General features: G+C 38.2%; 1 protein-coding gene across 1 annotated transcript in view; it reads left to right on the top strand.

Moving 5' to 3' along the window:
* The window catches only part of LOC122817140 (interferon regulatory factor 4-like), a 444053-nt gene that overhangs the window by 368594 nt on the left and 47729 nt on the right, over nucleotides 1-27730 (top strand). The window contains exon 6 of the mRNA XM_044090337.1: nucleotides 483-605. Within this exon, the coding sequence (XP_043946272.1) occupies nucleotides 483-605 (123 nt within the window). The remainder of the gene's footprint in view (nucleotides 1-482; nucleotides 606-27730) is intronic.

Here is a 27730-nt window from a genome sequence, read left to right as displayed (position 1 = left end):
TGGTAGCAACAGGCATTTCTGTGGGAGACCACATGGTTAATTAGCCTTAGCCACTCCCCAGATTTCCTCATTAGCATATTACCATAGACGGACCAGCCCCGCTGCCCTCTGAGTGAGACTTCCTTTCATAGAAAAATCACTGTGGAAGGGCAATCTCTGAAATGGACAAAGCTACTGGAACCGGTTGGCTCCTTGTGGTAATGCTTACCACTCGTGGTAACCTTTTCTGAATCCCATTGAATAATGTATGTTCATTTAGTCTGTGATTTCTGAACAAAATGGGAATATGATCAAGTAACGAAAATATAAGTCCTGAATATCATGCTTTCTCTGATAATTGGTCTTTTCACACCATACCTGGCAGTCATTTATTAGTTTTATAATGTTAGTATTTTCATATCAGTGCCTGATGTTAAGATGTCATGAGGCTACATGTAATGTAGTTAATAATCTGTTTTTTTTTTTTTTTTTTTTTTTTTTAGTGTATCAGGTGAAAGGAGTTTTCTGTGGATGGCCTTCAGCTCCACTTCAGACCCCTACAGTACCAATGGAGACAGAGCCACCAAGTTCATACTATGGCACGAAAGACGCACTCTACCTACCAAGTAAATTGTATTCATTGAATAGTAAAAGTAGCTGAAGACCCAACTTGGGGACTGAAAAAAGTAATGTAAAAACGAGGCAAAAATGGTTACACTTAGAAACCAGAAACTTTGTATGATGACAAACTTTGAAACAATCTAAAGCTTTTTTAGATTGCCCCCTTGACGTTCATTAAACGTTAAATGTTAGTGTAACCATTTTTGGGTTCTTTATAAATTACATTCAGAATCAACATCTCATGCAAATATCAAACAGTTATGTTATAGTTACTTTATTATATATTAGTTGTTAACATTAAATGCTGCACAGTGAATCATACAGACTTAACAATGTCAGATAGACAAACAGTCAGACACACAGAGTGATGGGTTCCTCCTTATTTAGTTACAAAAATAATAATAAAAATTTTAATTACTGATTGTGTTCACTAAAGTCTCCTTGTATTTTGGACAGAGTGATGCATGACTCTAAAAAGTATAAATATCTAATAAACAGTATACAGTACAGTTATCTGTCATCAGAACTCCATGTATCAAAATGCTTCATGAATTCTTTTTAGTCAATTCAGTGCTTTTTTTTCCAGTACCTAATCTAAGTTGCTATATAAAATTCAAGAAACAACAATTTTCTTTTTTTTTGGTTATTATTACAATGCAAAGGTTTGATGTCACTGATAATCATTCCATGCCTGGAGTTAATAACAGTTTATTTTCATCACATAGTACAACCCAAGTTACATGACTCAGATCAACCACGGATTTCAATGTGTAGCTCTGATTGTGTTATGTAATAAATTTATTGTCAGGTTTTCCTGGGAAGGTAGTGGTTACCACTATTTTTCAGCCCATCTTACTGATGGAAGTGAATAGTGAGGCGGTCACAGATTAGTGTTACCTCTTATATAATGAACGCTATTGTTCAATCGTATGGTGATAGCTGAGCGTACTAATGGGAGTGAATAGTGAAGCAGTCACGGACTAGTGTCACCCTATATAATGTATGCTGTTGTTCAGTCATATGGTGATAGCTGGGCCTACTGATGTGAGTGAATAGTTAGGCAGTGACGGAATAGTGTCACCCATGTAATATATGCTATTGTTCAATCGTATGGTGATAGCTGGGCTTACCAATGGGAGTGAATAGTGAGGCAGTGATGGAATAGTGTCACACCATATAATGTATGCTATTGTTCAATCATATAGTGATAGCTGGGTTTACTGATATGAGTGAATAGTGAGACAGTCACGAAATAGCATTACCCCATATAATGTACGCTATTGTTCAATCGTATGGTGATAGCTGGGCATATTGATAGGAGTGAATAAGTGAGACAGTCACGGAATAGTGTTACCCCATATAATGTATGCTATTGTTCAGTCGTATGGTGATAGCTGGGCTTACTGTTGGGAGTGAATAGTGAAGCAGTCATGGAATAGTGTTACCCCATATGATGTATACTATTGTTCAGTTGTATGCTGATAGCTCCATCTACTGATGGGAGTGAATAATGATACAGTCACAGAATGGTGTTACCCCATATAATTTATGCTATGGTTCAGTTGTATGGTGCTCCCTATCCCTCATGAAGAAATATTCAGTTCTTATTATCTAGGGTTTCCCCATGTCTGTTCCTTTCAAAAAATACAGTAAAACACAAATAAGGAACACAAACAGTGTGTTTATTGCCTAATATTCCCCACCCCATTTATTGCATGGAGGACACAATGGTACAGAGGTTGGTATTGTTGACTCACAGCTTTTGGCTCTCTGGTTTGGTTCTCATCTGGGGTGCAATCTGTGCAGTATGTGAGTGTCCTTTCTGTGTTCACATGGGTTTTCTGCGGGTACTTTGGTTTTGTCCCACATCTTAAAGATGTGCTATAGGTTAATTGGTTATCACAAAATTATTAGGCATATGTGCTGTGTGTAAGCAAGTGTGCTTGCGTCTCTGTCTGTTTCTGTGCCTGTGTGTTTCCCCACTTCCTCTGATGGGTTGGCATCCTGTTTAAGATTTTCTCATAGCACAGTACCCACTATGTGCTGGGATAGGTGCAGTTCCCCTAGGATCCTATACTAGCTTAAGTAGCTTATCAGAGAATGAATGAGTAAAATATTCCCTGTTTTGTTGTCTGTGATGTCTCCACCACCACTTTTTTAATAATATAATTGTTATTGTGAAGGATAAACTGTACCCAGTAGGCAATGCATCTCAGGATGTCTGGCTGCAGTAAGAGGATAACCAAGTACTGGAAAAATACCCAAAATTATGACAGCTGCTTCTCCAGGCTAGAGTAGTAAATCAGCACAGGTATGCACTGGCCATTGTTCATGTGGGTGGCCCTGGCTCCCTTCTGTATGTGTGCCATACATCTGTCTTTAGCACCATGGAGCCTGTCTCCCCCAACAGTCACATATACCATATGGAGTAGCATAAGACTCATTAATGTTTCTGTGTGCCACACATGGTCAGATAACACAGAGTGATGTAAGCCCATAGACTTATTTCTGCTAGGAAGTACTAGGCAAAATGGCATTCATGAACTGCATTGTCAGTTCTCCAGGAGTACTACATAATTCAGATTGGTTTAAGGAACACACACTGCTTTGTATCTTATGCAGTAGACTGATATGAATCCCAGCTTGTGTCTTTAATCTTGTTGTTATTACATTAGATAAACTGTCATAGACCTGAGATGAAAACCATAGCTTGTGTTAGTCAACAAGAGAGAAAGAAAGAGACTTTCATAATCAATTTGCTTTAAAGATGTATTTCCACAATAATAAATGCCATGAACACTGTTTTCCCAGCATTATAAAGGCCTGTCAACATGTCAGTAAATCACATGAAAAGCATAATAATACTGAGGAACAGTTCAGGTTGTGTTCTACGTTAGTTGTACATACTTTCCTTTATGTTACCTTAATTAAGTACAAACATTGTACCTTACTTCTAGCCCCTTAGTGTTTTTTATCCTTGGCCTGTCCTCTCGGAATCTCCACTGTAGTTTAGTGTTCTACCACTAGGTGATGACCTCTCCAAGCTTTTCTCCCCTCTCAGTTTGCCTGCTACATCAGCATTTTATCTTTTTTTATCCTCTGGCCCAAGCTTCATGGTTAAATATTCTCCACTTCATCTCTGTGACTACTCTAGTACACTTGACTTCATCCTGCTATTATTGTATTTTATTGACTAAACCCCACCTATACACATCCCACTTCTACCCTATTCCCTTTACACACCTCTTATATTACTCTACCTTACTGCATATGCTCTTTTACTGATTGTTTTTCTCAACATTCCGCCCTCTCTTGTCTCTACCCTGCTTCGTTCGCCCTGTGGGGCTCACTCCGCTCCCCTCCCTACCCCCAATTTCCACCCACCTCCAGGGGTCCTACTCTTATACTTTCTAGCCACACCTCTTCCTTTTCCCACTACCCAGTTCACATTTCCCATTGGCCAATTTCTCTTTCATCTCCCATCTCTAACCACTCCCCTCTTTACTCACCACTCCCTCCTATCTTTACACACTCCCACCCTATTCACTTCCATCCCCACCTATTCACAACATATAACTATTCTTTCCAAATGGCTTATTCAACTATCCCTTTTCAAATTTGACTCTGCTTCACTCTTTTACTACTACCACTACTAACCTTTACATATTTTCTCTCCTCATATGAACACCCATTATATCCACAAACTAACTACCCCAACCAACAAACCAACTCCCAATCCTTTCCACACTATATAACCATGCAAACATAACATACTCACCTAGCTACCTACTATCAAAGTATCCTAGAACACTACACATTAAATATAATACACAATATTTCAAGAGACTGTTATTTCTCTACAACAAACTCCCTATCCCAAACCATCTACTACAACTTCTCACAGTAAAGGATGGTGATATTCATCCTAACCCAGGTCCAACTGCAACCCCTATCACTCTTCATTACCTTAATCAGTCTATCAATTCTCCCCTTGCAAGACCTTCTAACTCACTCCTACTGGCTCATCTCAACATACGTAGCATTAACAACAAATTAACTCAACTCCATGCTCTCCTAGAAGTGTACACCTTTGACATTATTTGCCTAACTGAAACATGGCTAAAACCTGCCAAAGATAATGAAATTATCCCACCTGGATATAATATCCTAAGGCTTGACAGAGTAGCTAAGAAAGGTGGTGGTGTGGCTATTCTATTTAAATCAGGCTTTCAGTTAACCACTTACAACTGTAATATACCTCTGGACTCCAAAACAGAAATTCTCATTGCTAAACTTGAACTTAAGAATGCTAAATCAATCTATATTATCTGTTTGTATCTTCCCCTGGAAATAACATACCCACCTTGGAAAATATCCTCTGCTGGCTATCACAACACCTGCCTCAAGAAACCATTATCCTAGACAACATGAATTTAGACTGGAATACCTATTATGGTAGCCTCCCTACCACCCACATAAACCTATATGGTTTCTCCCAGACCATTACCTCACCCACCAGAATAAATAAATCTAACAAGAAAGCAAACACACTAGATTGGATTCTCACTGATAATCATACTCACTACTATGATTCTGGAACCCTCCCTGATGACATCAGTGACCACTCACTCACCTATATCATCAGACGTAAAGCCAACACCCCCACCCCAACCTCTATCAGACATATTAGATCCAAAAAGAAATTTAACCCTGATCTATTCCAAATTGAACTTAGAGCATGCAACTAGGTTCCCTTAAAACATCTTCCTTTAGATGAAGCCATTAACTTCTTTAATTCTGCATTCCTTTCTATTCTTAATCACCATGCTCCAACCAGATCTATAAGAATTAAGGCCAAGCCTGCCCCATGGCTTTCCAGTGAAACCAAACACAAAATTCACATCAGGAATAAATACTGGGCCAAATGGAGAATGACCAAAAACACCACTGACCAACTAACATTTAGACAGCTAAGAAATTGCACTAAAAAGGCCATACACTCTGATAAACAAAAGTACTACTTACAATATCAACAACCTAATCACAACAACCCTCAGAAATTCTGGGCCAGCATCAAGCAATTACTCCACCCAGGTCAATCTACTATACCAAACCCTCAAAATACAGACCTGAATAACCCAATCCATACAGCTAATACCTTCAATACATTTTTTACAGATACTATCCAATTACTAGCCAGTCAAATATCACCTAATACCTTCACATTACCCTCATACTCCTCAACCCCCCTTTTCATTTCAAACCTGTCACAACCTCATTTATTCAAACCCTTTTGAATCAACTGAAACTATGATCTCCTTCTGCAGACCTACTGCCTTCTGAATATCTACAGCTATCATCCAAGGCCATAGCCTATCCTATTTCCTTACTGATCAATAGATCAATTGCTGAATGTTACATCCCCACCTTATGGAAAGTCCTACATAAAGGAGGACATTCCACAGAAATATCAAACCATCGCCCCATTGCCCTACTATCTCCCCTAGCTAAAATTATGGAGAAGTGTATCCATAAGCAACTACTCCACCATCTAATTGAAAATAATTTACTTTCCAACTGTCAACACGGTTTCAGACCCTCACACAGCACTACCACTGTCCTCTTGTCTTTCACTGACTATATTAACAGGCACCAAAACCCGAATAACCTTTCTTCTGCTCTATTCATCGACCTGTCCAAAGCATTCGACATGGTAAAGTACCAAATTCTCTTAAACATCCTTAAATTTCTGTCATTAGACCCACTTTCCATAAAATGGCTCCAATCCTACCTTGACAACAGACAGCAAGCAGTACTTTGGCAAAATACTTTATCTATCCTTCTACCTGTTACCTTAGGTATCCCTCAGGGGTCTATACTTGGACTTCTTCTTTTCTCTGTATTTATTAATGATCTTCATCTAGCTATCCCACAAGCCACTTGCATACAATATGCTGATGACTCAACACTATTATGTTCAGCTACATCCTCCCATGACCTTCACGATCTCACCCAAAAAGTATTCAACATAGTTGAATAATGATTCACTCAGCATTGCCTTCTCTTGAACCCTAAAAAAAAACAAACTCCTCCTCTTCACTCCTACTCTTAAGTCCTCTCCTCTTCAATTCTCAGTGACATCTACCAATGATACTATTATATCTCCTGACTCTACCACCAAACTACTAGGTGTCACCATCGACAATAATCTGAGCTTTGACATCCACATCAGTAATACCATAAAGACTGTTAATAAAAAAATTGGTATCCTCTATCGGATAAAACCCTTCCTTCCCCCACTGCTAATACTACTATTGCCCACACACATTTGATCTCTACACTCCTTTATGCCTCTCCCATTTTTACTAATCTCTCCAAGAATAACCTCAACAAATTGGAAATGGCCTATAATAACATTGCACGTTTTGCTACAGGCAACCCATTCCAAACCCATCACTGCATAAACTTAAAACAGCTAGGATGGTTAGAACTACAACACCTGATTAAATTTCACCAACTCACCCTTGCCCACAAAATTCTTTATAAACTTTCTAATACTCCAAGTTTATCTACCCTCATCACCCCTTATACAAATCTGAAGTCCTTATACTCATCTCACAAACTTCTAGTCCACACCACTAAACCCAAACAACAGAGCTGGGGATTCCCTCTTCTCTAATTTTGTAGGCAAATCCTGGAATCTTCTCCCTTATGACCATTCCTCACTCACCTCATTATCTCTCTTTAAAAATAGACTTAAACTTCTCCTCAAAACTCACTGGCTATGCCCCTGTTCCAAACCAGACTAGTCATCTACCTCTACTAATTGGACTAACCTATCCAGTGCTTACTGTCCTCTGCTACATTTTCCATCTTATCATATTTTTCTTATCGACCCTTTTCATTATTTACATCCTCTTTATACATTCTCTTTTTAAGTAACTCCTTTGCTACATTACTACTCATCTAACTTCTTTGTTTACTTCTGACGTCACCTGTATAATGTCTCTATACTTTAATTTTGCACTGTTTTATAACAATGACCTCAATGTTACATCCTGTTAAAATCTTTATGCTGCAATTTACATGTTTCCATTGTTGATGTTTTTATCTCTGTTTCCATTGTTGATGTCTTTATCTTTGTTTCCATTGCTGATGTCTTTATCTTTTTCCATGGTCGATGTCTTTATCTTTGTTTCCATGGTCGATGTCTTTATCTTTATGTTTCCATTGTCAATGTCTTTATCTTTGTTTCCATTGCTGATGTCTTTATCTTTGTTTCCATTGCTGATGTCTTTATCTTTGTTTCCATTGTTGATGTCTTTATCTTTTATGTTTCCATTGTTGATGTCTTTATGTTTCCATTGTCAATGTCTTTATCTTTGTTTCCATTGCTGATGTCTTTATCTTTGTTTCCATTGCTGATGTCTTTATCTTTGTTTCCATTGTTAATGTCTTTATCTTTTATGTTTCCATTGTTGATGTCTTTATGGTTCCATTGTCGATGTCTTTATCTTTACGTTTCCATTGTTGATGTCTTTATCTTTACATTTCCATTGTTGATGTCTTTATCTTTATGTTTCCATTGCTGATGTCTTTATCTTTGTTTCCATTATTGATGTCTTTATCTTTATGTTTCTATTGTGGATGTCTTATCTTTATGTTTCCATTGTCGATGTCTTTATCTTTATGTTTCTATTGTGGATGTCTTTATCTTTATGTTTCTATTGTGGATGTCTTTATCTTTATGTTTCCATTGTCGTTGTCTTTACGTTTCCATTGTTGATGTCTTTATCTTTACGTTTCCATTGTTGATGTCTTTATCTTTATGTTTCCATTGCTGATGTCTTTATATTTATCTTTGTTTCCATTGCTGATGTCTTTATCTTTATGTTTCCATTGTTGATGTTTTTATCTTTGTTTCCATTGTTGATGTCATTATCTTTATGTTTCCATTGTTGATGTCTTTATCTTTGTCTCCATTGTGAATGTCTTTATTTTTATGTTTCCATTGTTGATGTCTTTATCTTTATGTTTCCATTGGTGATGTCTATATCTTTGTTTCCATTGTGGATGTCTTTATCTTTATGTTTCCATTGTTGATGTCTTTATCTTTGTTTCCATTGTGGATGTCTTTATCTTTATGTTTCCATGGTTGATGTCTTTATGTTTCCATTGCTTACGTCTTTATCTTTGTTTCCATTGTTGATGTCTTTATCTTTATGTTTCCATTGTGGATGTCTTTATCTTTGTTTCCATGGTTGATGTCTTTAGCTTTATGTTTCCATTGTCGATGTCTTTATCTTTATGTTTCCATTGTCGATGTCTTTATCTATGTTTCCATTGTTGATGTCTTTATCTTTATGTTTCCATTGTCGATGTCTTTATCTTTGTTTCAATTGTTGATGTCTTTATCTTTGTTTCCATTGCTGATGTCTTTATCTTTGTTTCCATTGCTGATGTCTTTATCTTTGTTTCCATTGTCGATATCTTTATCTTTGTTTCCATTGTCGATGTCTTTATCTTTATGTTTCCATTGTTGATGTCTTTATCTTTGTTTACATTGTGGATGTCTTTATCTTTGTTTCCGTTGTTGATGTCTTTATGTTTCCATTGCTGACGTCTTTATCTTTGTTTCCTTTGTTGATGTCTTTATCTTTGTTTCCATTGTGGATGTCTTTATCTTTATGTTTCCATGGTTGATGTCTTTAGCTTTATGTTTCCATTATGGATGTCTTTATCTTTATGTTTCCATTACTGATGTCTTTATCTTTATGTTTCCATTGCTGATGTCTTTATCTTTGTTTCCATTGTTGATGTCTTTATCTTTACGTTTCCATTGTTGATGTCTTTATCTTTACATTTGCATTGTTGATGTCTTTATCTTTATGTTTCCATAGTTGATGCCTTTATCTTTGTTTCCATTGTTGATGCCTTTACCTTTATGTTTCCATAGTTGATGTCTTTATCTTTGTTTCCATTGTCGATGTCTTTATATTTATGTTTACATTGTTGATGTCTTTATTTTTATGTCTCCATTGTTGAGGTCTTTGCCTTTATGTCTCCATTGTTGATGTCTTTATCTTTGTCTCCATTGTGGATGTCTTTATCTTTACGTTTCCATTGTGGATGTCTTTATCTTTATGTTTCCATTGTGGATGTCTTTATCTTTATGTTTCTATTGTGGATGTCTTTATCTTTACGTTTCCATTGTTGATGTCTTTATGTTTATGTTTCCATTGTTGATGTCTTTATCTTTATGTTTCCATTGTGGATGTCTTTATCTTTATGTTTCTATTGTGGATGTCTTTATCTTTACGTTTCCATTGTGGATGTCTTTATCTTTATGTTTCCATTGTCAATGTCTTTATCTATGTTTCCATTGTTGATGTCTTTATCTTTATCTTTCCATTGCTGATGTCTTTATCTTTACGTTTCCATTGTTGATGTCTTTATCTTTATGTTTCCATTGTTGATGTCTTTATCTTTATGTTTCCATTGTGGATGTCTTTATCTTTGTTTCCATTGTATTTATCTTTATGTTTCCATTGTCGATGTCTTTATCTATGTTTCTATTGTTGATGTCTTTATCTTTATGTTTCCATTGGTGATGTCTTTATCTTTGTTTCCATTGGTGATGTCTTTATCTTTGTTTCCGTTGTTGATGTCTTTATCTTTGTTTCCATTGGTGATGTCTTTATCTTTGTTTCCATTGGTGATGTCTTTTTCTTTATGTTTCCATTGCTGATGTCTTTATCTTTGTTTCTATTGTTGATGTCTTTATCTTTATGTTTGCATTGTTGATGTCTTTATCTTTATGTTTCCATTGTTGATGTCTTTATATTTATGTCTCCATTGTTGAGGTCTTTACCTTTGTCTCCATTGTTGATGTCTTTATCTTTATGTCTCCATTGTTGATGTCTTTATCTTTATGTCTCCATTGTGGATGTCTTTATCTTTACGTTTCCATTGTGGATGTCTTTATCTTTACGTTTCCATTGTGGATGTCTTTATCTTTATGTTTCTATTGTGGATGTCTTTATCTTTACGTTTCCATTGTGGATGTCTTTATCTTTATGTTTCCATTGTTGATGTCTTTATCTTTATGTTTCCATTGTTGATGTGTTTTATTATGGCAATTGCTATTTATCCATTTCTGACTTAACCTGCATTACGTCTCCATACTTGGAATTTTCTCTGTTTAATGACTCTAGTCCTCACTATTATATCCTGTTACAAACTCTGTACCGTAAAACACTTGTTACTATTGTTGATTTTTATTTTATTAAGAAAGTTGCTATTTCTAGTAGTATTTTTGATTTCGTTTTTTTCTGTGTTGTTTGAACTTGTATTATTGTATTTTGACCATGTCTTGGAGCTTATCTCCCCGTGCCTCTACTGAAAATGGACATATATCCAGTTAGACTTGCCCAGTCAACAAATGTAAAATAAAATAAATAAATAAATAAATAAATAAATAAAGTCCAAATCTGCACATTTAGAGAAGTTTTTTTCTGTTGAAATCCAGTTTGAATGTAGCAGCCTGGATAACCTGCTCATATTTCAAGTCATAAGTCTATGCTATTAAACATGTCTTCTTTATTACTGCCAAAAACTCGGATATGGTTTAGATTGGTAAACTTACCAATACCTCTAAACCAAGTTCGCTCTTGCAATCATAAAATGTTTAAGCAGAGTTTACGGGATTTGTAGCCAAGTTCTCAGTTTGGTACATTAAAAATGGCATCACATTTAACCTTGAAAAGTTAGAATTTGAGGAATTTTGTTTTAATATCTTCCCAAGATTTTATATACTAGGCACTACTGCAGTATCTGCAGCTATAAAGACTTGGGCACATAAACTGATGACGTGAAATATGATCAACATGTTCCTTATCATTTTAGGAAAACATTTGCTGCTGTGCTTTAAATATTTACTCTTACTAAAACATGTCTGTGATTTTTTGCTACAAGTCTGCATGTCTGATGTTACCAGTAATGTAATATAGAAGATAATGATTAGGTCTCCAATCATAACCTGATTGTAATGTTTGAGATCTCGTAGTTAAGAAATTTGTGTCAGGACTGGAGAAAATCAAAGTCTGAGAGGTGACTTTTGACAAAATATAACTAGTAAATTATGATGAGGCACTCGACCATAATTCTTTGTCGACCAAGGTCCTTTAGCTGCCCGAATGAACTCTAAGTTACAGTAAAAATGGTGCAGGAGCATAAATTCAATCTTCCCTCTCTGTTTGGCAGTGTGAAGCATTGTGTTTTGCAGGTTTCAAAGCTGCTTTAGCTTCTCACTGCTGTTCTGCAGTGAACAGAGTTTATGTTGTATTGTGAGGATGGAGCATAATACTTTGATATTTTCATTACATTATGTCTTTGATGTCAGAGAGATGCATAACAAGATTTTAATTTTCCTGATTATGAACTGTAATCAAGATTCTCCTCATGTTAATGAATTCAAAATATGTCATATCACCAGCACAATACCTTTACCTAAAATACTTTCTCTTCTTTGTGAAATAAACACTTTGCTTGTTAATAATATTCTATCATTGTCAAGTATATATAAATCTTTAAGAACCAATATACATCCCAGAGGACTCCTTATGGAATCTCACAGAGAGAATAAATAAATCCATTTTTTCAGGTAGTGATAAAGAATTAGTACTAAAATCAATTAGTAGCACAACGTCATCCCCTTATTGGAAAATCTTCACTTGGAAATACATCCATAAGAGCTTTATTACCCCACATAAGATGGACTTGATATGAAAAAATAATCTTAATAAATGTTGGAGATGTGAGGAAATACTTTGTGCAGATTGGGTACACATGTTTCTTACATGTAAAATAGTAACTCCATTCTGGATAGAGTTCAGAAATTTCATAAAAGCATTGTGGTCAGACAAGTATGAACTATTTGACTCATTATTACTGTTTAATGCGCACACATATCCCCAAAATACAGGTGCACCTTCTTTGGTCTTTGCTTGCAATTGCAAGAAAAATCATTACGTCAAATTGGAAGTGTAAAAAAAATCTTATTTACAGATTTTTTACTATTAGCTAAACTTGTATGTAGTAGGGAGTTGCAAACTATTTCAGAAAGAACTATTAAGATAACACAGCTTGAAAAACTACTAGATAAAATGTAATCAGAGCAATGACATTATATCTGCTATGGACATTGTAAATAGTTATTGTTCCATGTTATGATGCTTTTAAGACCTATATTGTGCATATTTCTATATCATATTTCTTGTATTATTTTATTTCATGGAAATCAATAAAAAATGTTTTAAAAAAAAAAAGATTGTCCACATGCTGTATCTTGTGTTTACTATATTCTTGTTACATGTACAAACTAGGAAAGCTGTCATGTAATTGGGGATGAGCAACTAAAAATATCTTTATAATTTACAGGGTGCCCGTATTGTGGCAATAAAGTAGGCATTTATTTATGTCTTCAAGTTGCTTTTCAGTGGCTTAAATAATAAAACATAATAAAGTGAATCCACTTCAGTGAAATTTTTCAACTTGACCTGAGGTTTTCCAACCTCAGATTTAATTGAATAGTTAAGGGGGCTCAAGGGGTATTAAGTATAATAATTTTGTTTCTCATTGAATCCTGTATCACTTCATTTATGAGTCCCTAATTCTCAACTCGACAAGGTCTCAACTTGCTGACTTCAACACATTCAGAGCTCATCCAGGTAAAAAATTCAGTTTTTTTCCCCCTCTGGGTCATGATCTTGAGTACTTGCATGTAGAGGTTACTTCTTCTTACACAATTTCAGTGGCAGCTGGTGACTTCAAATCAAAGGGGGGGCTGTTGGAGACAGATGAATGGGTGGGTCTAATGGGAAGGGGTGTGGCCAACTAGAAAGGGGTGGAGCTATGCTCAAAACCACAAAAACTAGGACTTTAATTAAATACTCTACTCTGGGTGCCAAACTGTCATTATGAGAGCCCAGTCAAGACAAAATGAAGTGTAGAAGAAAAAAATATTTGAATGCATTGGGTACATGACAGCTTACTTAATATCTAGATGGAAACAAAAAGGTTGTGAGGCATGAAAACATAAATTACTTTTTAAATACACGGTGGTGTGGCGGTAGAGTTGTTGCCTCACAGCAAGAGGTTCTCCCATTCGATTCTTGGCTGGAGTGCAGGGAGTGCCTTTTGTGTGGAGTCTGCATGTCCTCCCCACGGTTGGGTGGGCATTCGAAGAACATGTGTAAATGGGCATGCCTTCGTTGAAGGTTGAATGTCGAGCTGGCACCTCAGCGTTCGTAAAAATCTACTGCCAATCATTAGCAGACCGGAGTTCCGCTGTGGCGACCCCTAACTGGGAAAAGTCAAAAGACGACAACAACTGGAATGCTAGTCAAAATCAAGTATAAAAAACAAGCAGCACTCAACTCAAACCACTTCTCTTTGCATTGCTGCTCTAATTATAATTTATATTCGGCTTTATAAAAGTATCAAGTAACATGCTGAAAGTAGCAATCTCTGTGATACCCCACTTGTAAAAATGTTTCTTATCCAAAAAAAGTCCTGCTGCCTGATGACAACTATCTACTTTGATCATGTTTTCCTCATGAAACAAGTAAAAAATGAACAGCAAACAAGAAACAAGCTCAAGATAAATTCCTTAAAGGATTATTGCACAGGTTATGGACCACACATGACAGATTGGCATTCTGTTTAGTTTACTGGTAAAGCCTGCAAAGATGATTGCAAGTCTAGAAAAAATTGTAGTGCTTGTCAATATATTTTTAGTAAAAGTACGTATACTCATCCTACTACACATGCATTTTCTGAATAATAATGAGCATAAATCAACAGTATAAAAACATAACAGAAAATCAGAACATTCTGCAGAATCAAGGACAGATGAAAAGCCACTACTTGTGTCTACCTTCGATGGGGGGATACTCTGCACACTTACACTGCATAACTGCTCCTTGCCTTGCTTGGACACATCCAGAGTCACTACATGGGGGAGTGGGTTGCATCAAGCATGCCACAATTTGAAATGTCTCTGGCTGATGGTGATGGCCCTGACACATTTGTCATACCTCTCAACCTCAGAGCAAGAAATCGGAACAAAGCCATAAATAGAAGTAAGACAAAGGCCCAAAAATAAGGACAATTTTTAAATATTGCTCTTATAAACTTAGAAAGATAATAGAATAGTAGGTCTTGCATTAGTATGAATTTTCTGAAGAGTATGAAATCTGAAACTCAAATGTCTGTCATTATTTTCTAACTTCAGTCTTTAATGATTTGCCACCAATTTGCTAGAAAACCACAATTTTATGAAAAACGGACCAAAAATGTGATGCAAAAATATAAAATAGACACACAATACAGCTGGGGACCTGTCAAAGAAGGGGAACTTTTTAATATTAGTACTGTTAATTTGAGCAGCTGACAAAATAAGAGAATCTATATGCATTTCTGAAATGAAAGTAATCTATAACTCTGATCATTACAGTTGTTTCTTACTTGTAAACCCTCCACATTTTCTTCCAAACTTGCCATTTTGCGAAGGGATTATTAAGGGGAGAGCAACATTTTGAGCCAAAGTCAGTGACAGTTGAGAGGTTTGGATATACCTAATTCTATAAAGTGATTTATTTGCATGTACCTCTCAACCTCTTAATGCAGGAAATCTGGACAAGGCCAAATATATTGGGAGAATGTAGACAGTATTAAAAATTGCTGTTGTATAAACTTAGTTGATAGAATAACAGGTATTGCTTTAGCATGCATTTTTCTGAAGGGTATGAAGTCTGAAACTTAGTGCCCGTCATTATTGAGTGACTTCATTCCTAAATGATTTGCCAGAAAACCACAAATTTTATGAGGAACACACCAAAAATAAGAAACAAATGTCTATTCATTGTGTGAAAATCCGGAGATTTGAGAGTTATAGTTCAGCTGGGGCTATCTTTGAGTTTGCTGCCATTCCCTCCTCATAAAATCATGGTCGGATGGGGCCTCCCCCCCGTAGCCATTCCAATGTCCCATTAATTGGCTATTTCACCCCATTTACCATAAACACTGTAATGTGCATACTCCTTTACTTCTATGATGATTTGGATTTCATTTAAAAGTTTTATTTTACATTTTACAGCACAAACACTAATAGACATCTGCTAAGGGATAAGAAACTAAGAGTAATGCTACTCAATGCCAGAAGTCTAAACCTCAAGATGCACGCACTCAAAACTCTCCTTAGCATGGAGAACATCGATATCTGTACAGTAACAGAAACCTGGTTCAAGGCTCCCGAGAGCACCCCAGCACTACCAGGTTATACCTCATTCCATGCTTTTCGGCCCCAAAACTTGGACCAAACTACAAAAGGAGGGGGAGTATCAATATTCGTCAAAGATACCCACACCTCCAGGTTGGTGGCACAGCACGAAGCATCAGAGACTATCCATGTGCAACTAACAGTGGGTAAAACTGCCTTCCAGTTTATAGCCTGCTACAGACCACCCTCCCAAACCCAAGAACCCCACTCGGCCTCCCTGAGAACCCTGAATAATATGAAGGTCTCTCCAAATACCATTATATCGGCGACTTCAACTACCCAAACGTAGACTGGGAGCATTACTCTAGCTCCAACACCCTAGCCCAAAGGTTCCTAGAATTTATAAACTCAAATGCTATGGAACAACTTGTTACCACTCCCACAAGAGGGGAAAACATACTGGACCTGATCATCACCAACATGGGGACTCTATGCTTCAGACCAGAAGTGTATCCCTCACTGGTAAAATCAGACCATAAACTAATCTAACTGGATATTCACATCCTGACCCCACCCCCTGCCCAGAAAATCACAGTGAAAAACTTCTCTAAAGCAAATTTCACACTCCTCAAAACCGAGGTGGAATCCTTCAAAGCCCCCAGGCCTGTGGAAAATACGGCCCAGACTGCAGAATCCTTTATAAACGCATTCTATGAACACCTTCAGGAATGCATGGATCATGCAATCCCAAATAAAACCAAGACCCAATCCTCCAAAGGCAGACATCCTGTCTGGTGGACCCCAGCCATAAACAAACTATACAAGAGAAGGAGGAAGCTACTACATGATAGAGCAAAATCCCAAAAAGGGAAGGCATCTCTGATCAGTATTAGCAAAAAACTACAGGCACTCATAAAATCGTCTAAGGCCAGCTTTGAGAGAAAAATTGCACAGGACACTAAGGATAATCACAAGGCTTTCTTTAGTTGTGTTAGGAACCTGGGTGGGAATTCCCAGATATGCTCAGAAGTAGTCCAAAATGACAAACAATACACCAAACCCACAGACATTGCCAACATCCAAGCTGACAGTTTCAGCGCAAACTTCTCCCCCCCTCCCCACCAAAAGGGCAAATATCTATACCAGCAGAGTGCTGCCCCCCTGACATCTCAGATGCTCAGGTAAGAGCTGCCCTTTCCAAAGCAAAAAACACAGCATCAATGGGACCAGACGGTGTCCCGGGCTGCGTCCTACATGAACTCCAAGAAGAGCTAAACCCAAACATAAAACTACTGTTCACTCTCAGCCTTACTACAGGATATGTGCCCAAAGAGTGGCATACAGCAACAATGGTCCCTCTCCACAAAGGTGGTGCCTCAACGGATCCTGGAAACTATTGCTCCATAAGCCTGACTAGCTTGGTCTGCAAAGCTATGGAAAGGATCATCATGGACCTCATAAATAAAGATATTGGGGACCTACAGACACTGGATCCTACCCAGTTCGGCTTTGTTAAGGGCAGATCCTGCCTCTTAAACCTGGTCAATTTCTTTGAAACAGTCACCAAGGCCATTGACGAGGGGAAGGTGGTCCACACAGCCTACCTGGACCTTCGATACAATACCCCACTCGGGCATTATAGATAAGCTCACCAGCTTAAATATAAACCCCTATGTCACTAGGTGGGTTGCAAACTGGCTCAAGGACAGAACCCACATGGTTAGAATTGCTGGAGCCACGTCAGACTCCAAACCAGTTACAAGTGGCGTACCACAAGGCTCAGTCCTGGGACCTCTCTTGTTCGGTATATATTTCTCGGAGGTATAGGCCAACACGGAAGGACTGTGGCTGACCAAGTTCACAGATGACTGCAAACTGGGCGCCATAATCGACTCTCCAGCCAACACAAGCATTCTCCAAAAGGGCCTCATAGAAACAGACAACTGGTGCCAGAGCCATGGCCTCAAGCTAAACGCCAAAAAGTGTATAGTCATCCCCTTTGGCAAAAACAAAGTGCCCACAAATTACCACATAGGTGGTAATCCATTAAGTACAGAAGAAGTAATTAGGGACCTGGGGACCCAAGTTGATAGCAATCTCTCATTTGACAACCACATGGCCAAAGAGGTTAGAAAAACATTTTATATAGCCCACCTAATCATGAAGGGATTCACATCTAGATCAGAGGAGGTCATCGTGCCTCTTTACTCATCCCTCATCAGGCCCATAATTGAGTACAATGCCCCTTTTGGGATGTACCTTACCAGACATCTGCAGCAACTGGAAAAACCCCAAAAGTACCTCACCAAGAGGATCAAAGGGTTCAAACAGATGCCATATGCTGCCCGGTTAAAGAAACTCCAGCTCTACTCAGTGGCATACCACATGCTCAGAGGCGATCTGTACCTGACATATAAAGCCATGTCCAACCCAGAATTAATGGACATGCTGCACCTCAGAAAATCCAAATCCCATCGAGCTACGTGCTCGAGAGACTTGAACCTCAGCACTGAAATAAATAGGACATGCTGGAGGGACAGATTCATAACCCAGAGGCTCCCTTCACTCTGGAATAAAATCCCATTCCAGGTTAGGCAGAGTCCCTCATTGACTGTCTTCAAGAGGAATCTTGATGACTGGATGGGAGATCGTAGGTTTACCCCAGGTATCACTTCTGTGTCACTGTTAGACAGAGGCACAGTATACTAACCTCGAAAAAGGGCATAGCAAAATTAATTTAAAATGGGTTGCGAATGCCAAACACACTCTGGCTAGTCTTATACATGCCCTAGGGCAGATAGCCTAGTATGAACCTATGAACCTATAAGCAAAGCAATACAGTCTCACAATGAAAAATCGACTTAGCATTAAAACTTCTCTGCCCTTGAAACTCACATTCATTGAAACAGCATTGAAACCCATATTCAAAGAAAATACATCTGACCAGTGGCAGATAAAGATTAACTTTGGGCTGTTTTCAAATCATAGGCCCCTTGCACATGAAACATACAGGTGTTCTTTGATACATCTTCCAGATTGTATTAAATTATATTCCTTGTATAATCCGTTACGGTTGTTAGAAGGCATTTTAAATTTACTGTTTTCAACATTTTCTCAGTAAAGAATGAAAGAAATGCATGCACCAAAATTGACAAAACTGCTCATTTCAGAACATTTCCATCATAAAAGTCTACTCAAACTTCTACAATCCACCAGTATCAGTAAATATGCACAATCTCTGCAGAAGTAAACGTCATCTAAATTATTCCACATTAAAGAGATCTGTAACGAATGAAGAGGTTGCTGCTAGCAAAAAACATCTACAAATAAAATGCCTGTTAAATGATAAGTTAGTAATATTGCAATAGGGAATGGATGGCAAACTGATACAGGTTCATAGTTACTAGGTATTTCTTCCAAAGAGAACATTCTCAGGACTTCAGCATCCACCCGCTTTAAAAGTACAACACAGTACAGTATCAGCAATGCATCTATGTACTGTGGGAGTAGAACCCTCAGCCTTCTGCATTGAAAGCAAGTACAGTATCTGTTGTGCTATTGACAATGCAAGCTGACTCAGCATAAGCAGCACTAAACTTTTCTTCCATTGAAGCTCTTAGCTCCTTGTAAAATCCACTCAACACTCATCTGTATCTCTCAACTTTGTAGTACTTGAGCACAGGAAATCTGGAAAAAGCCAACATTTATTGGGGTGGGGGACAAAATCCCAAAAACAGGGACATATTTTAAACATTGCTTGTATAACCTTGTAAAGTTGCTAGAATAAAATATTGTGCTACCACCATGCATCTCACTGCTAAGTCTTGAACCCAGGACCCTGTGCACTACAGTCAGAGCAACATACCACTATGCCAAATCAGCTGTTTCTTGAAAGACAGGAAGACTGAAACATAAATGGCTATCATTTAGTGAATTCAGTTCTCGCCATAGCTCTCAACCTCTTAGCACAAAAACACCTGGACAAAGCCAATAATGGGGGAATACTGCCCCCATATTCAGTGAATTCAGTCTCACCATAGCTCTCAACCTCTTAGCACAAAAAAACATGCACAAAGCCAGTAATGGGGGAATACAGCCCTAAAAATAGGGACAGATTTCAAATATTGATCTTATAAACTTAGAAAATTGCTAGAATAAAATGTTTTGTGTTAACATGCACTTTCTGAAGAATATGAAGTCTGAAAATCTAATGTCTGAAAGTCCAGAAAACCACAGATTTTATGAGGAACAGAACAAAACTATGGCACAAAAATATGAACGCTTTACACAAGTGGTGGTGGGTAGGGAATTCAGGTTCTTGCTACCTGTATCCAAGGTTGAGGGTTTGAACCTGGGTTTCTTTCTAGCTACCAGTTATAGTTAACTGGGGAATTTGCGCACACACACACACACACACACACACACACACACACCTGTTGCAAGCTCTGAAAGCAAGTACATGCATTTCTCTTCAGCATTAGTCTATCTGCAGCCATAACTCCTCAGTAAGTAGCCTGTCCTCATGGAAAAAGCAGCTGTTCAGCTAGAGAGTTCTGTTTCTGGCTGAGCACTCGTGTGTGTTCTGGAATGCCAAGTACAGACTGCAGACCTTGCAGTCCAATCCCCTTGTGGTTTATGTGGCTGTAACCACATAGACTTCTGGGGCATCTGTAAGACTGCTGCCTTCTTCCAAATCTGGACTGGTGAAAGAGCAGTCTGGATTCGAGTTTCTATGCATGCATATTTTTTTTCTTTGGTTTTCAGCTGGGAGGGCTGCCTTCTTCCAAATCTGGACTGGTGAAAGAGCAGTCTGGATTCGAGTTTCTATGCATGCATATTTTTTTCTTTGGTTTTCAGCTGGGAGGGGGCTGCAGTCCAATAGGATGAGCTGCCACTGCACAATTTGCCTGAGAACAAGGATTTTGTCTGTCGTCAAGTGTACAGGGGACCTTTGGGTCCAACACTGTTTATCTCATCTGTAAGGTAACAGGTGTGCTCAAATATTGCTCCAGTTTTAAATACACACTTTCAACACTCTTGAGTAACTTAATTCCAAGAGTATTATTTTTTTTTAATTTGTGGTGACCCATCTACTAGTCTGTACTGACACATGTTTATTGTGAAGATGCTATGTTCCAGTGAGTTTCATCACTGTGAATTGTTTTGTGTAAGCTGGTGGTGGTAAGCTTTTTGTTTTTTTTCCTCTTTTCTCCACTGTAGTTTGACTATGGAGTTGGTAGATATATGTATTTTTTGTGGGGGGTTTGCAACATCCCTCTCAAAACATATTCTCGACATACTTACTGACAAATTTCTCTCTTATTATGTTCACAAGTTCACTAGCAGTGATAAGCAGCAGTACTTGAAAAGACAGATTTGTAAAAAAGTGCCAGGTGCCCTGTGAAAACAGAACTGTACATTTGCTTGACCAGTTCTTCAGATATTCAGATTTTTTAGCGTGTAAACTTGTCTGCTTTACAGTTTCATCTGTAACATGATAAGGCTGTTTGCCTGCCAATGTGCAGATTTAGCTAATTGGACATGGTGTTTATGCGAATTAAGGCTCAACTCATTATTGTTTCAGAATTTCTCAATCTGCGTGAAGAACACACCTGCTAAATATAGATTCTGTGTACATGCCTTGGTTGCTAGGCGCAGCACTGGTTATAAGTGGTCCAGGCCATGACTTTGGGAGGAATTTGTAAATGGAATTGTTGTAGTTCCTGATTTCTTAACAACATACACAAAGATACTGGGCTGCCGTGTTTCACACCTTAAAGTGCCAGTGTTAATTGTTATCTTAGCCCACAATCCAAATAAGATGCCTGCTAATGCCCATCAGTGTGCAGCAGATGGGACATGCAAAATGCAGTTTTGGTGTGTCTATCCTTATAGATGTGCGCATAGTGTACAATATTTTAGCTATGGAATGGGAATACAGAGAATATCCTGCTGATTTAGTTGGTTTATTAACAGAGAGTTAAACTTTGTTACTTAATCACATGGGGAGTGTTCTCTAGAATAGAATTTAAGGCTGGGCAGGTGTCTGGGTAATGAATGATTTTATGTGTGGTGATTAGATGAATATATTTTTGGTAGTTCTAGCCAGTTAAGTGTTTTCAGTGCAATGCATTGATGGGTACAGCAGTAAGAATTTGATTCAAATCCTGCTATTTTAGTGTAATATTGTTCAAGTTTTTGAGTAAGTGAGATTTGAAGATTACTGAAGATAGGGTCTCCATAAGAAGAGAAGGCAGAAGTTAACTGTTTGCAAGGGTGTATCTGGATGTGGAGGTGAGGAAGTTTCTGGGTCTGTAGAGTAAGCCTAGTTTTTGGTGCGTTTTTTATGGCATTTTGTATGTCTAAATCAAATTTAAAGTTGTCCTCTATGGTCATGCCTCATAGTTGTGTATTAGTTACCACTTCTATAGTGGTATTATTGAAGAAGTATATTTTAAAGTTGTGTTTTTATGAGACAGAGATGTAGGATAGAACAGTAAAATGTTCTTTGGGTTAAGCAGGAGTTGGGAGTTTTGTAATTATTTTTCAGTGTCAGTGAGGGATTCTTGTGTAATTTGGTTGAGGTGCATATGGCTGTTGGAAGTACTGTATGACAGACGTATGTTGTGTGTAAATGTGAAGAGAATTTGTAACAATGAGATTTTAATGTGGATCCTCATTAAACTTCCATTTCTGATTGCTAACTGGTCAGTTTGTTATTTTATTGGTGTATGTTCCAGTGCTGGTTTGGAGCTTGTTTTTTTTTTTTTTTTTCATTTTGTTGAATTTTCTTGTGAATTAATGTCATGTCAGCATCCACTATGGAAGAAGTTTTGTTTGGTAACACCTCCAATGTTAACCTCTATGGATTGGTGGGGGGATTTAAAGCTGCTCATAAAACAATTATTTCAGATCGTATCTCAACAGAAGATTTAGACAGATATTGGTGGATTTGTTTCCTCACAGCTGAGATATTCAAATATATCGACTTCACAATCTGGGCTTGATTGTCAGTGTCTAGCCTCAGGAATTCAGCAGTTTACATCAACCAGAGACTTTTCTGATGCAAGTAATGTCCAAAGGTGGTTGGAAGGTTTCAACTGTCCAAAAGAGGTCTGTTATATTACATCTACACAGGGAGAATTTTTGTCCCTGGACCAGCAAATTTCAGCCCTGGGCAAATTGTTATGCAAATACAAATCTTTGCAGTTGGACAATTATTTCTTAACAGAAAGTATAAGAAGACAACATGTTACAAAAAGTTTATGTATGTGGAAATTTCCACAAGGGGTTGAGTAAAACATTATCGTCTGCATGGAATTGTTGGAATTTTTGAGAGTACTGGTCTAGAGCTGATGCAGGTGATTACAAAATAAAATGAGAGATGTATGCATGGCTACAAAGAGGAAGTTATAAAATTGGTGCATTCCATCACAGAAGATCTTGATTTCCCTAGCTTCAGGAACAAGTTTAACAATATTTTTTGAGGTTGGCATAATAGTTAAGGTGTTTACCTTACATACACAAGGTGCAGGGTTTGATTCTCAAATGGGGTAATTGGCCAGGCTTAAAATGGCCCACAAGGGCAGTTAGCCTAGTACTGATCTATCTATAAGTTGGTGTCCCTCAAAAGGGGAAAAGATAAGAAATTACAACATGATGATAATGATTATAGAACTAAAATAGTATATCCAAAGATAGCTGGTAACAGAACAGCCTCCATCTCACATGACAGCTGTTGTGTCAATACTAATGAAGGGGACAATATGCAGAGGGATAACCATATCATAAGGGATCAGCATGTCTATTTTGATCAACTTGGACTGAGACGGTCAAAGAGACTGGCCAACAAACAATCAGGGAGACTACAGAATTTGAATCAAACAAGGAGAGGGAACCACTGGAAGAAGAGTACCAACAACAGCATTTCATACAAGAGACAGTAAATAGAGAACTTGGGACACTTAATGAAGGTACCATTTTTGTTGCATCCTTTTACAACTTTAAAAACAACTTGGGACATTCAATGAAGGTACCATCTCCAACTTTTCCAGTGTTGAGATGAACCTGGAACATTACAAGTTATTTCTGAAAGGATTTACTTTTATTCCCTCTGGTCATGTGAACAATGAGAACACAATTTTGGACTTTAAATTATTCAGTAGGAAACTGAACTTTTGTTTGTTATATGACAATGAGATGGGGATGGATAGTTCTAATATGGATTTCAAAACAAAGAGTGTAGCCATCCCCCTTCATCCCATGATTGATGTATTTGAAAAAACATGTGAAAGGAACATTAGAAATTTATCAGATCAACAGAAGAAGTGGAGATACTTTAATCTAACCAAACAAAAAAGGGACATTTTGAAGACAATCACCGCAAATAAAAATATAAGATTTATGATGCCAGATAAGGGAGGGTGTTTGGTGATCATGGACCTTATGGAATATACTGGTAGTATGACTTCCCTACTTTCAGATGATTCCATCAGATTGTGTCACTAAATGAAATCAATATAGCATGTAGGGCTGTTAATATACAGTTGGATGAGTGGTTATTGTTTGAAAATATTTCTTTTCCACTGTATGAGTTTTTGAAAGTCCAGTGGCCCACTATAAAGAAGATTTTTGGAATTCCTAAAATACTCTCACCGATTGAACACCCACCATTTTGTCCCATTGTTGCTGCCAAGGGATCCATTACCAAACCACTAGCTAAATAGACCACAAACTGAAGTGGTTGTTTGGGAATTCTACACATATACTTCAAGATTCCTGGGATCTACTTGAGAAACTATGGAAATGTCCAGTATGGAAGTCAGCTTTTTTGTCACTTTGGATATTAAAAATGTATACACAGCAATTCCCTGTGAACTGGGGCTTGAGTGGTTTGGCAAAGTTATTGGAAGATTTGGTAAGCTCAACGAAGTGATGCTTATTCTTGGATTTATGGAAGTCATATTAACTACCAATTTCTACTTATTTGAATATGAATACTTTAAACAACTAAATGGAGTGGATATGGGAGCTGCATGTGCCCCAGGTGTTGCCAATGCTGTATTACTATATTGGGAAATAGAGAGAGTTTTTAAGCTGGACTTATTTAGTTATTGTATTTCTTACTACCATTTTTGGATGACATTTTCATTATGTGGTCAGGTAGTAAAGATCACTGCATAGAGTTTTTTTCTGATCTTCAGTCTTCTTCATCTTTTTTAGAATTTACATTCTCCATGGATGCAAATCAAATACATTATTTGGATGTTATGATTTCTAAGAGTGCAGATAGTACTTTTGTTATGGATATCTATCATAAACCAACATTTTGTAACACCCTCCTGCACTTTCAAAATAACCACCCTTTACATCAGAAAAACGTTGTCCTTAAGAGTCAATTAATTCAGCTTTTACATTTGACCTCTGAAGACAATACCTGTATTAATAATTCTGACACACTTAAGATTATGTTTTTGGAGAGAGGATATTGTAATACAGTAATTGATCCTCTCTATCAAATGATTTTACAGGAAAGAAAAGGTAAATACGGTCCTATTATTAAGAAGGGTATGGAGGTCAACTGCAGAGGTCTCACTAATACAGCATCCATAAACAAAGAGTCTGGAATATCGGAAAAAAATGTATTTGACAGTGGGGAACTTCAGCCTTGACCCCAACCATTGGTCTCTGTTTCAAATTCTTTCTCAGCATCTAACAGTATGATTTTACATTACTCACTTGATGCTTTAGATATTCATAGGTTCATAGGTTCATAGATTAGTACTAAGCTAACTGCCCTTGCGAGCCATTTTAAGCCTAGCCAATTATCCCTTGTGAGACTCAAACCTTACACCTTGTGTTTGTAAGGCAAACACCTTAACCATTAGGCCACCCTCCCAACCCATCATAGGTTCATAGGTTCATAGGTTTATACTAGGCTATCTGCCCTAAGGCATTTATAAGCCTAGCCCAATTTTTTTGTGGCTTATGCCACCCCTTATATGAAAAAATACTGTGCCCATTAGTTTGTTGTGCCTCTGTCCAGCAGTGACACAGAGATGATTCCCGGGGTAAACCTATGCTCTCCCATCCACAGGTCTAGATTTCTCTTGAACAGAGTCAGCGAGGTGCTCTGCCTCACATGGACCGGGATTTTATTCCACAGCATAGGGAGTCTCTGAGTGATAAATCTATCCCTCCAGCACGTCCTATTTATATCCGTGCTAAGGTTTAAGTCGCTTGCTCTAGTGGTTTTGGTGGATTTGGATTTTTTGAGGTGGAGCATGTCCATTAATTCCGGGTTGGACATGGCCTTGTATGTCAGGCACATGTCACCTCTGAGCAGACGGTATGCGACTGAATAGAGCTGGAGTTTCTTCAATCTGGCAGCATATGACAGATTTTGGAGTCCCTTTATCCTTTTGGTGAGGAACTTTTGGGGTCTCTCCAATTGCTGCAGATGTCGGGTGAGATACATCCCGAATGGGGCATTGTACTCGATCATTGGTCTGATAAGTGAAGAGTACAGGGGAACAATAACCTCACTAGATCTGGATGTGAATCCCTTCATGATCAGATGGGCAATGTAGAAGGTCTTTCTAACCACTTTAGCAATGTGAGTGTCAAAGAAAGGCCACTGTCAACCTGGGTCCCCAGGTCCCTGATAACCTCTTCTGTGCTTAGTGGATTGCCACCTATATGGTAGCTTGGGGTTACCTTGTTTTTCCCAAAGGGTATGACTATACATTTTTTGGCGTTTAACTTCAGGCCATGGCTCTGGCACCAGCTATCTGTTTCCGTGAGTCCCTTCTGAAGGATATCCGTGTCTGATGCACTTTCCACTATGGCGCCCAGTTTGCAGTCGTCTGCAAACTTTGTCAGCCAAAGTCCTCCTATGTTGGCCTGTACTTCTGAGAAGTAGATGCCAAAAAATAGGGGGCCAAGGACCGAGCCCTGTGGGACACGACTTGTAACCGGCTTGGAGTCTGACACAGCGCCAGCAACTCTAACCCTGTGGGTTCTGTCCTTAAGCCAGTTTGCAACCCATCTTGTGACATATGGGTTTACATTTAAGCTGGTAAGTTTTTCTACAATACCCGAGTGGGGTATTGTGTTGAAAGCCTTTGCAAGGTCAAGGTAGGCTGTATGGACTGCCTTTCCCTCATCAATGGCCTTGGTGACTGTTTCGAAGAAGTCGACCAAGTTCAAAAGGCATGATCTTCCCTTGACAAAGCCAAACTGGGTCGGGTCCAATGTCTGCAAGTTCCCTATATCTTTGTTTATGAGCTCCATTATGATCCTCTCCATAGCTTTGCAGACTAGACTTGTTAAGCTTATGGGCGGTAATTACCAGGGTCCGTGAGGCGCCTTTGTGGAGTGGGACAACAGTTGCCGTCGCCACTCCTTGGGCACGTATCCTGTGGTAAGGCTGAGATTAAACAGCTGCCTTATGTGCAGGTTTAATTCCTCATTTAGCTCATGTAGCACACAGCCGGGACACCATCCGGTCCCATTGATGCTGTGTTTTTAGCTTTAGAGAGAGCAGCTTTCACCTGCGCATTTGAGATGTCCGGGAGGCTACACTCGGCTGGGATAGTTATCTCTCCTTTAGGGGAGAGGGGTGAAGTTTGCACTGAACCTGTCTGCCAGTATGTTGGCAATGTCTGTGGGTTCAGTGATTTTTGTATCATTTTGGACTAATTCTGAGCATATCTGGGAGTTTCCACCCAGGTTCCTAACATAGCTGAAAAAGGCCTTATGATTGTCCTTTGAATCCATGGCAATTTTTCTCTCAAAATTGGCCTTAGTTGATTTTATGAGTGCTCGTATTTTTTACTAATAATGATCAGG

This window comes from Protopterus annectens, chromosome 12.part0, assembly GCF_019279795.1.
Source record: "Protopterus annectens isolate FY-2018-M chromosome 12.part0, PAN1.0, whole genome shotgun sequence".
Classification (NCBI taxonomy): Eukaryota; Metazoa; Chordata; order Ceratodontiformes; family Protopteridae; genus Protopterus; species Protopterus annectens.
This window is presented reverse-complemented; position numbering and strand designations above follow the sequence as displayed.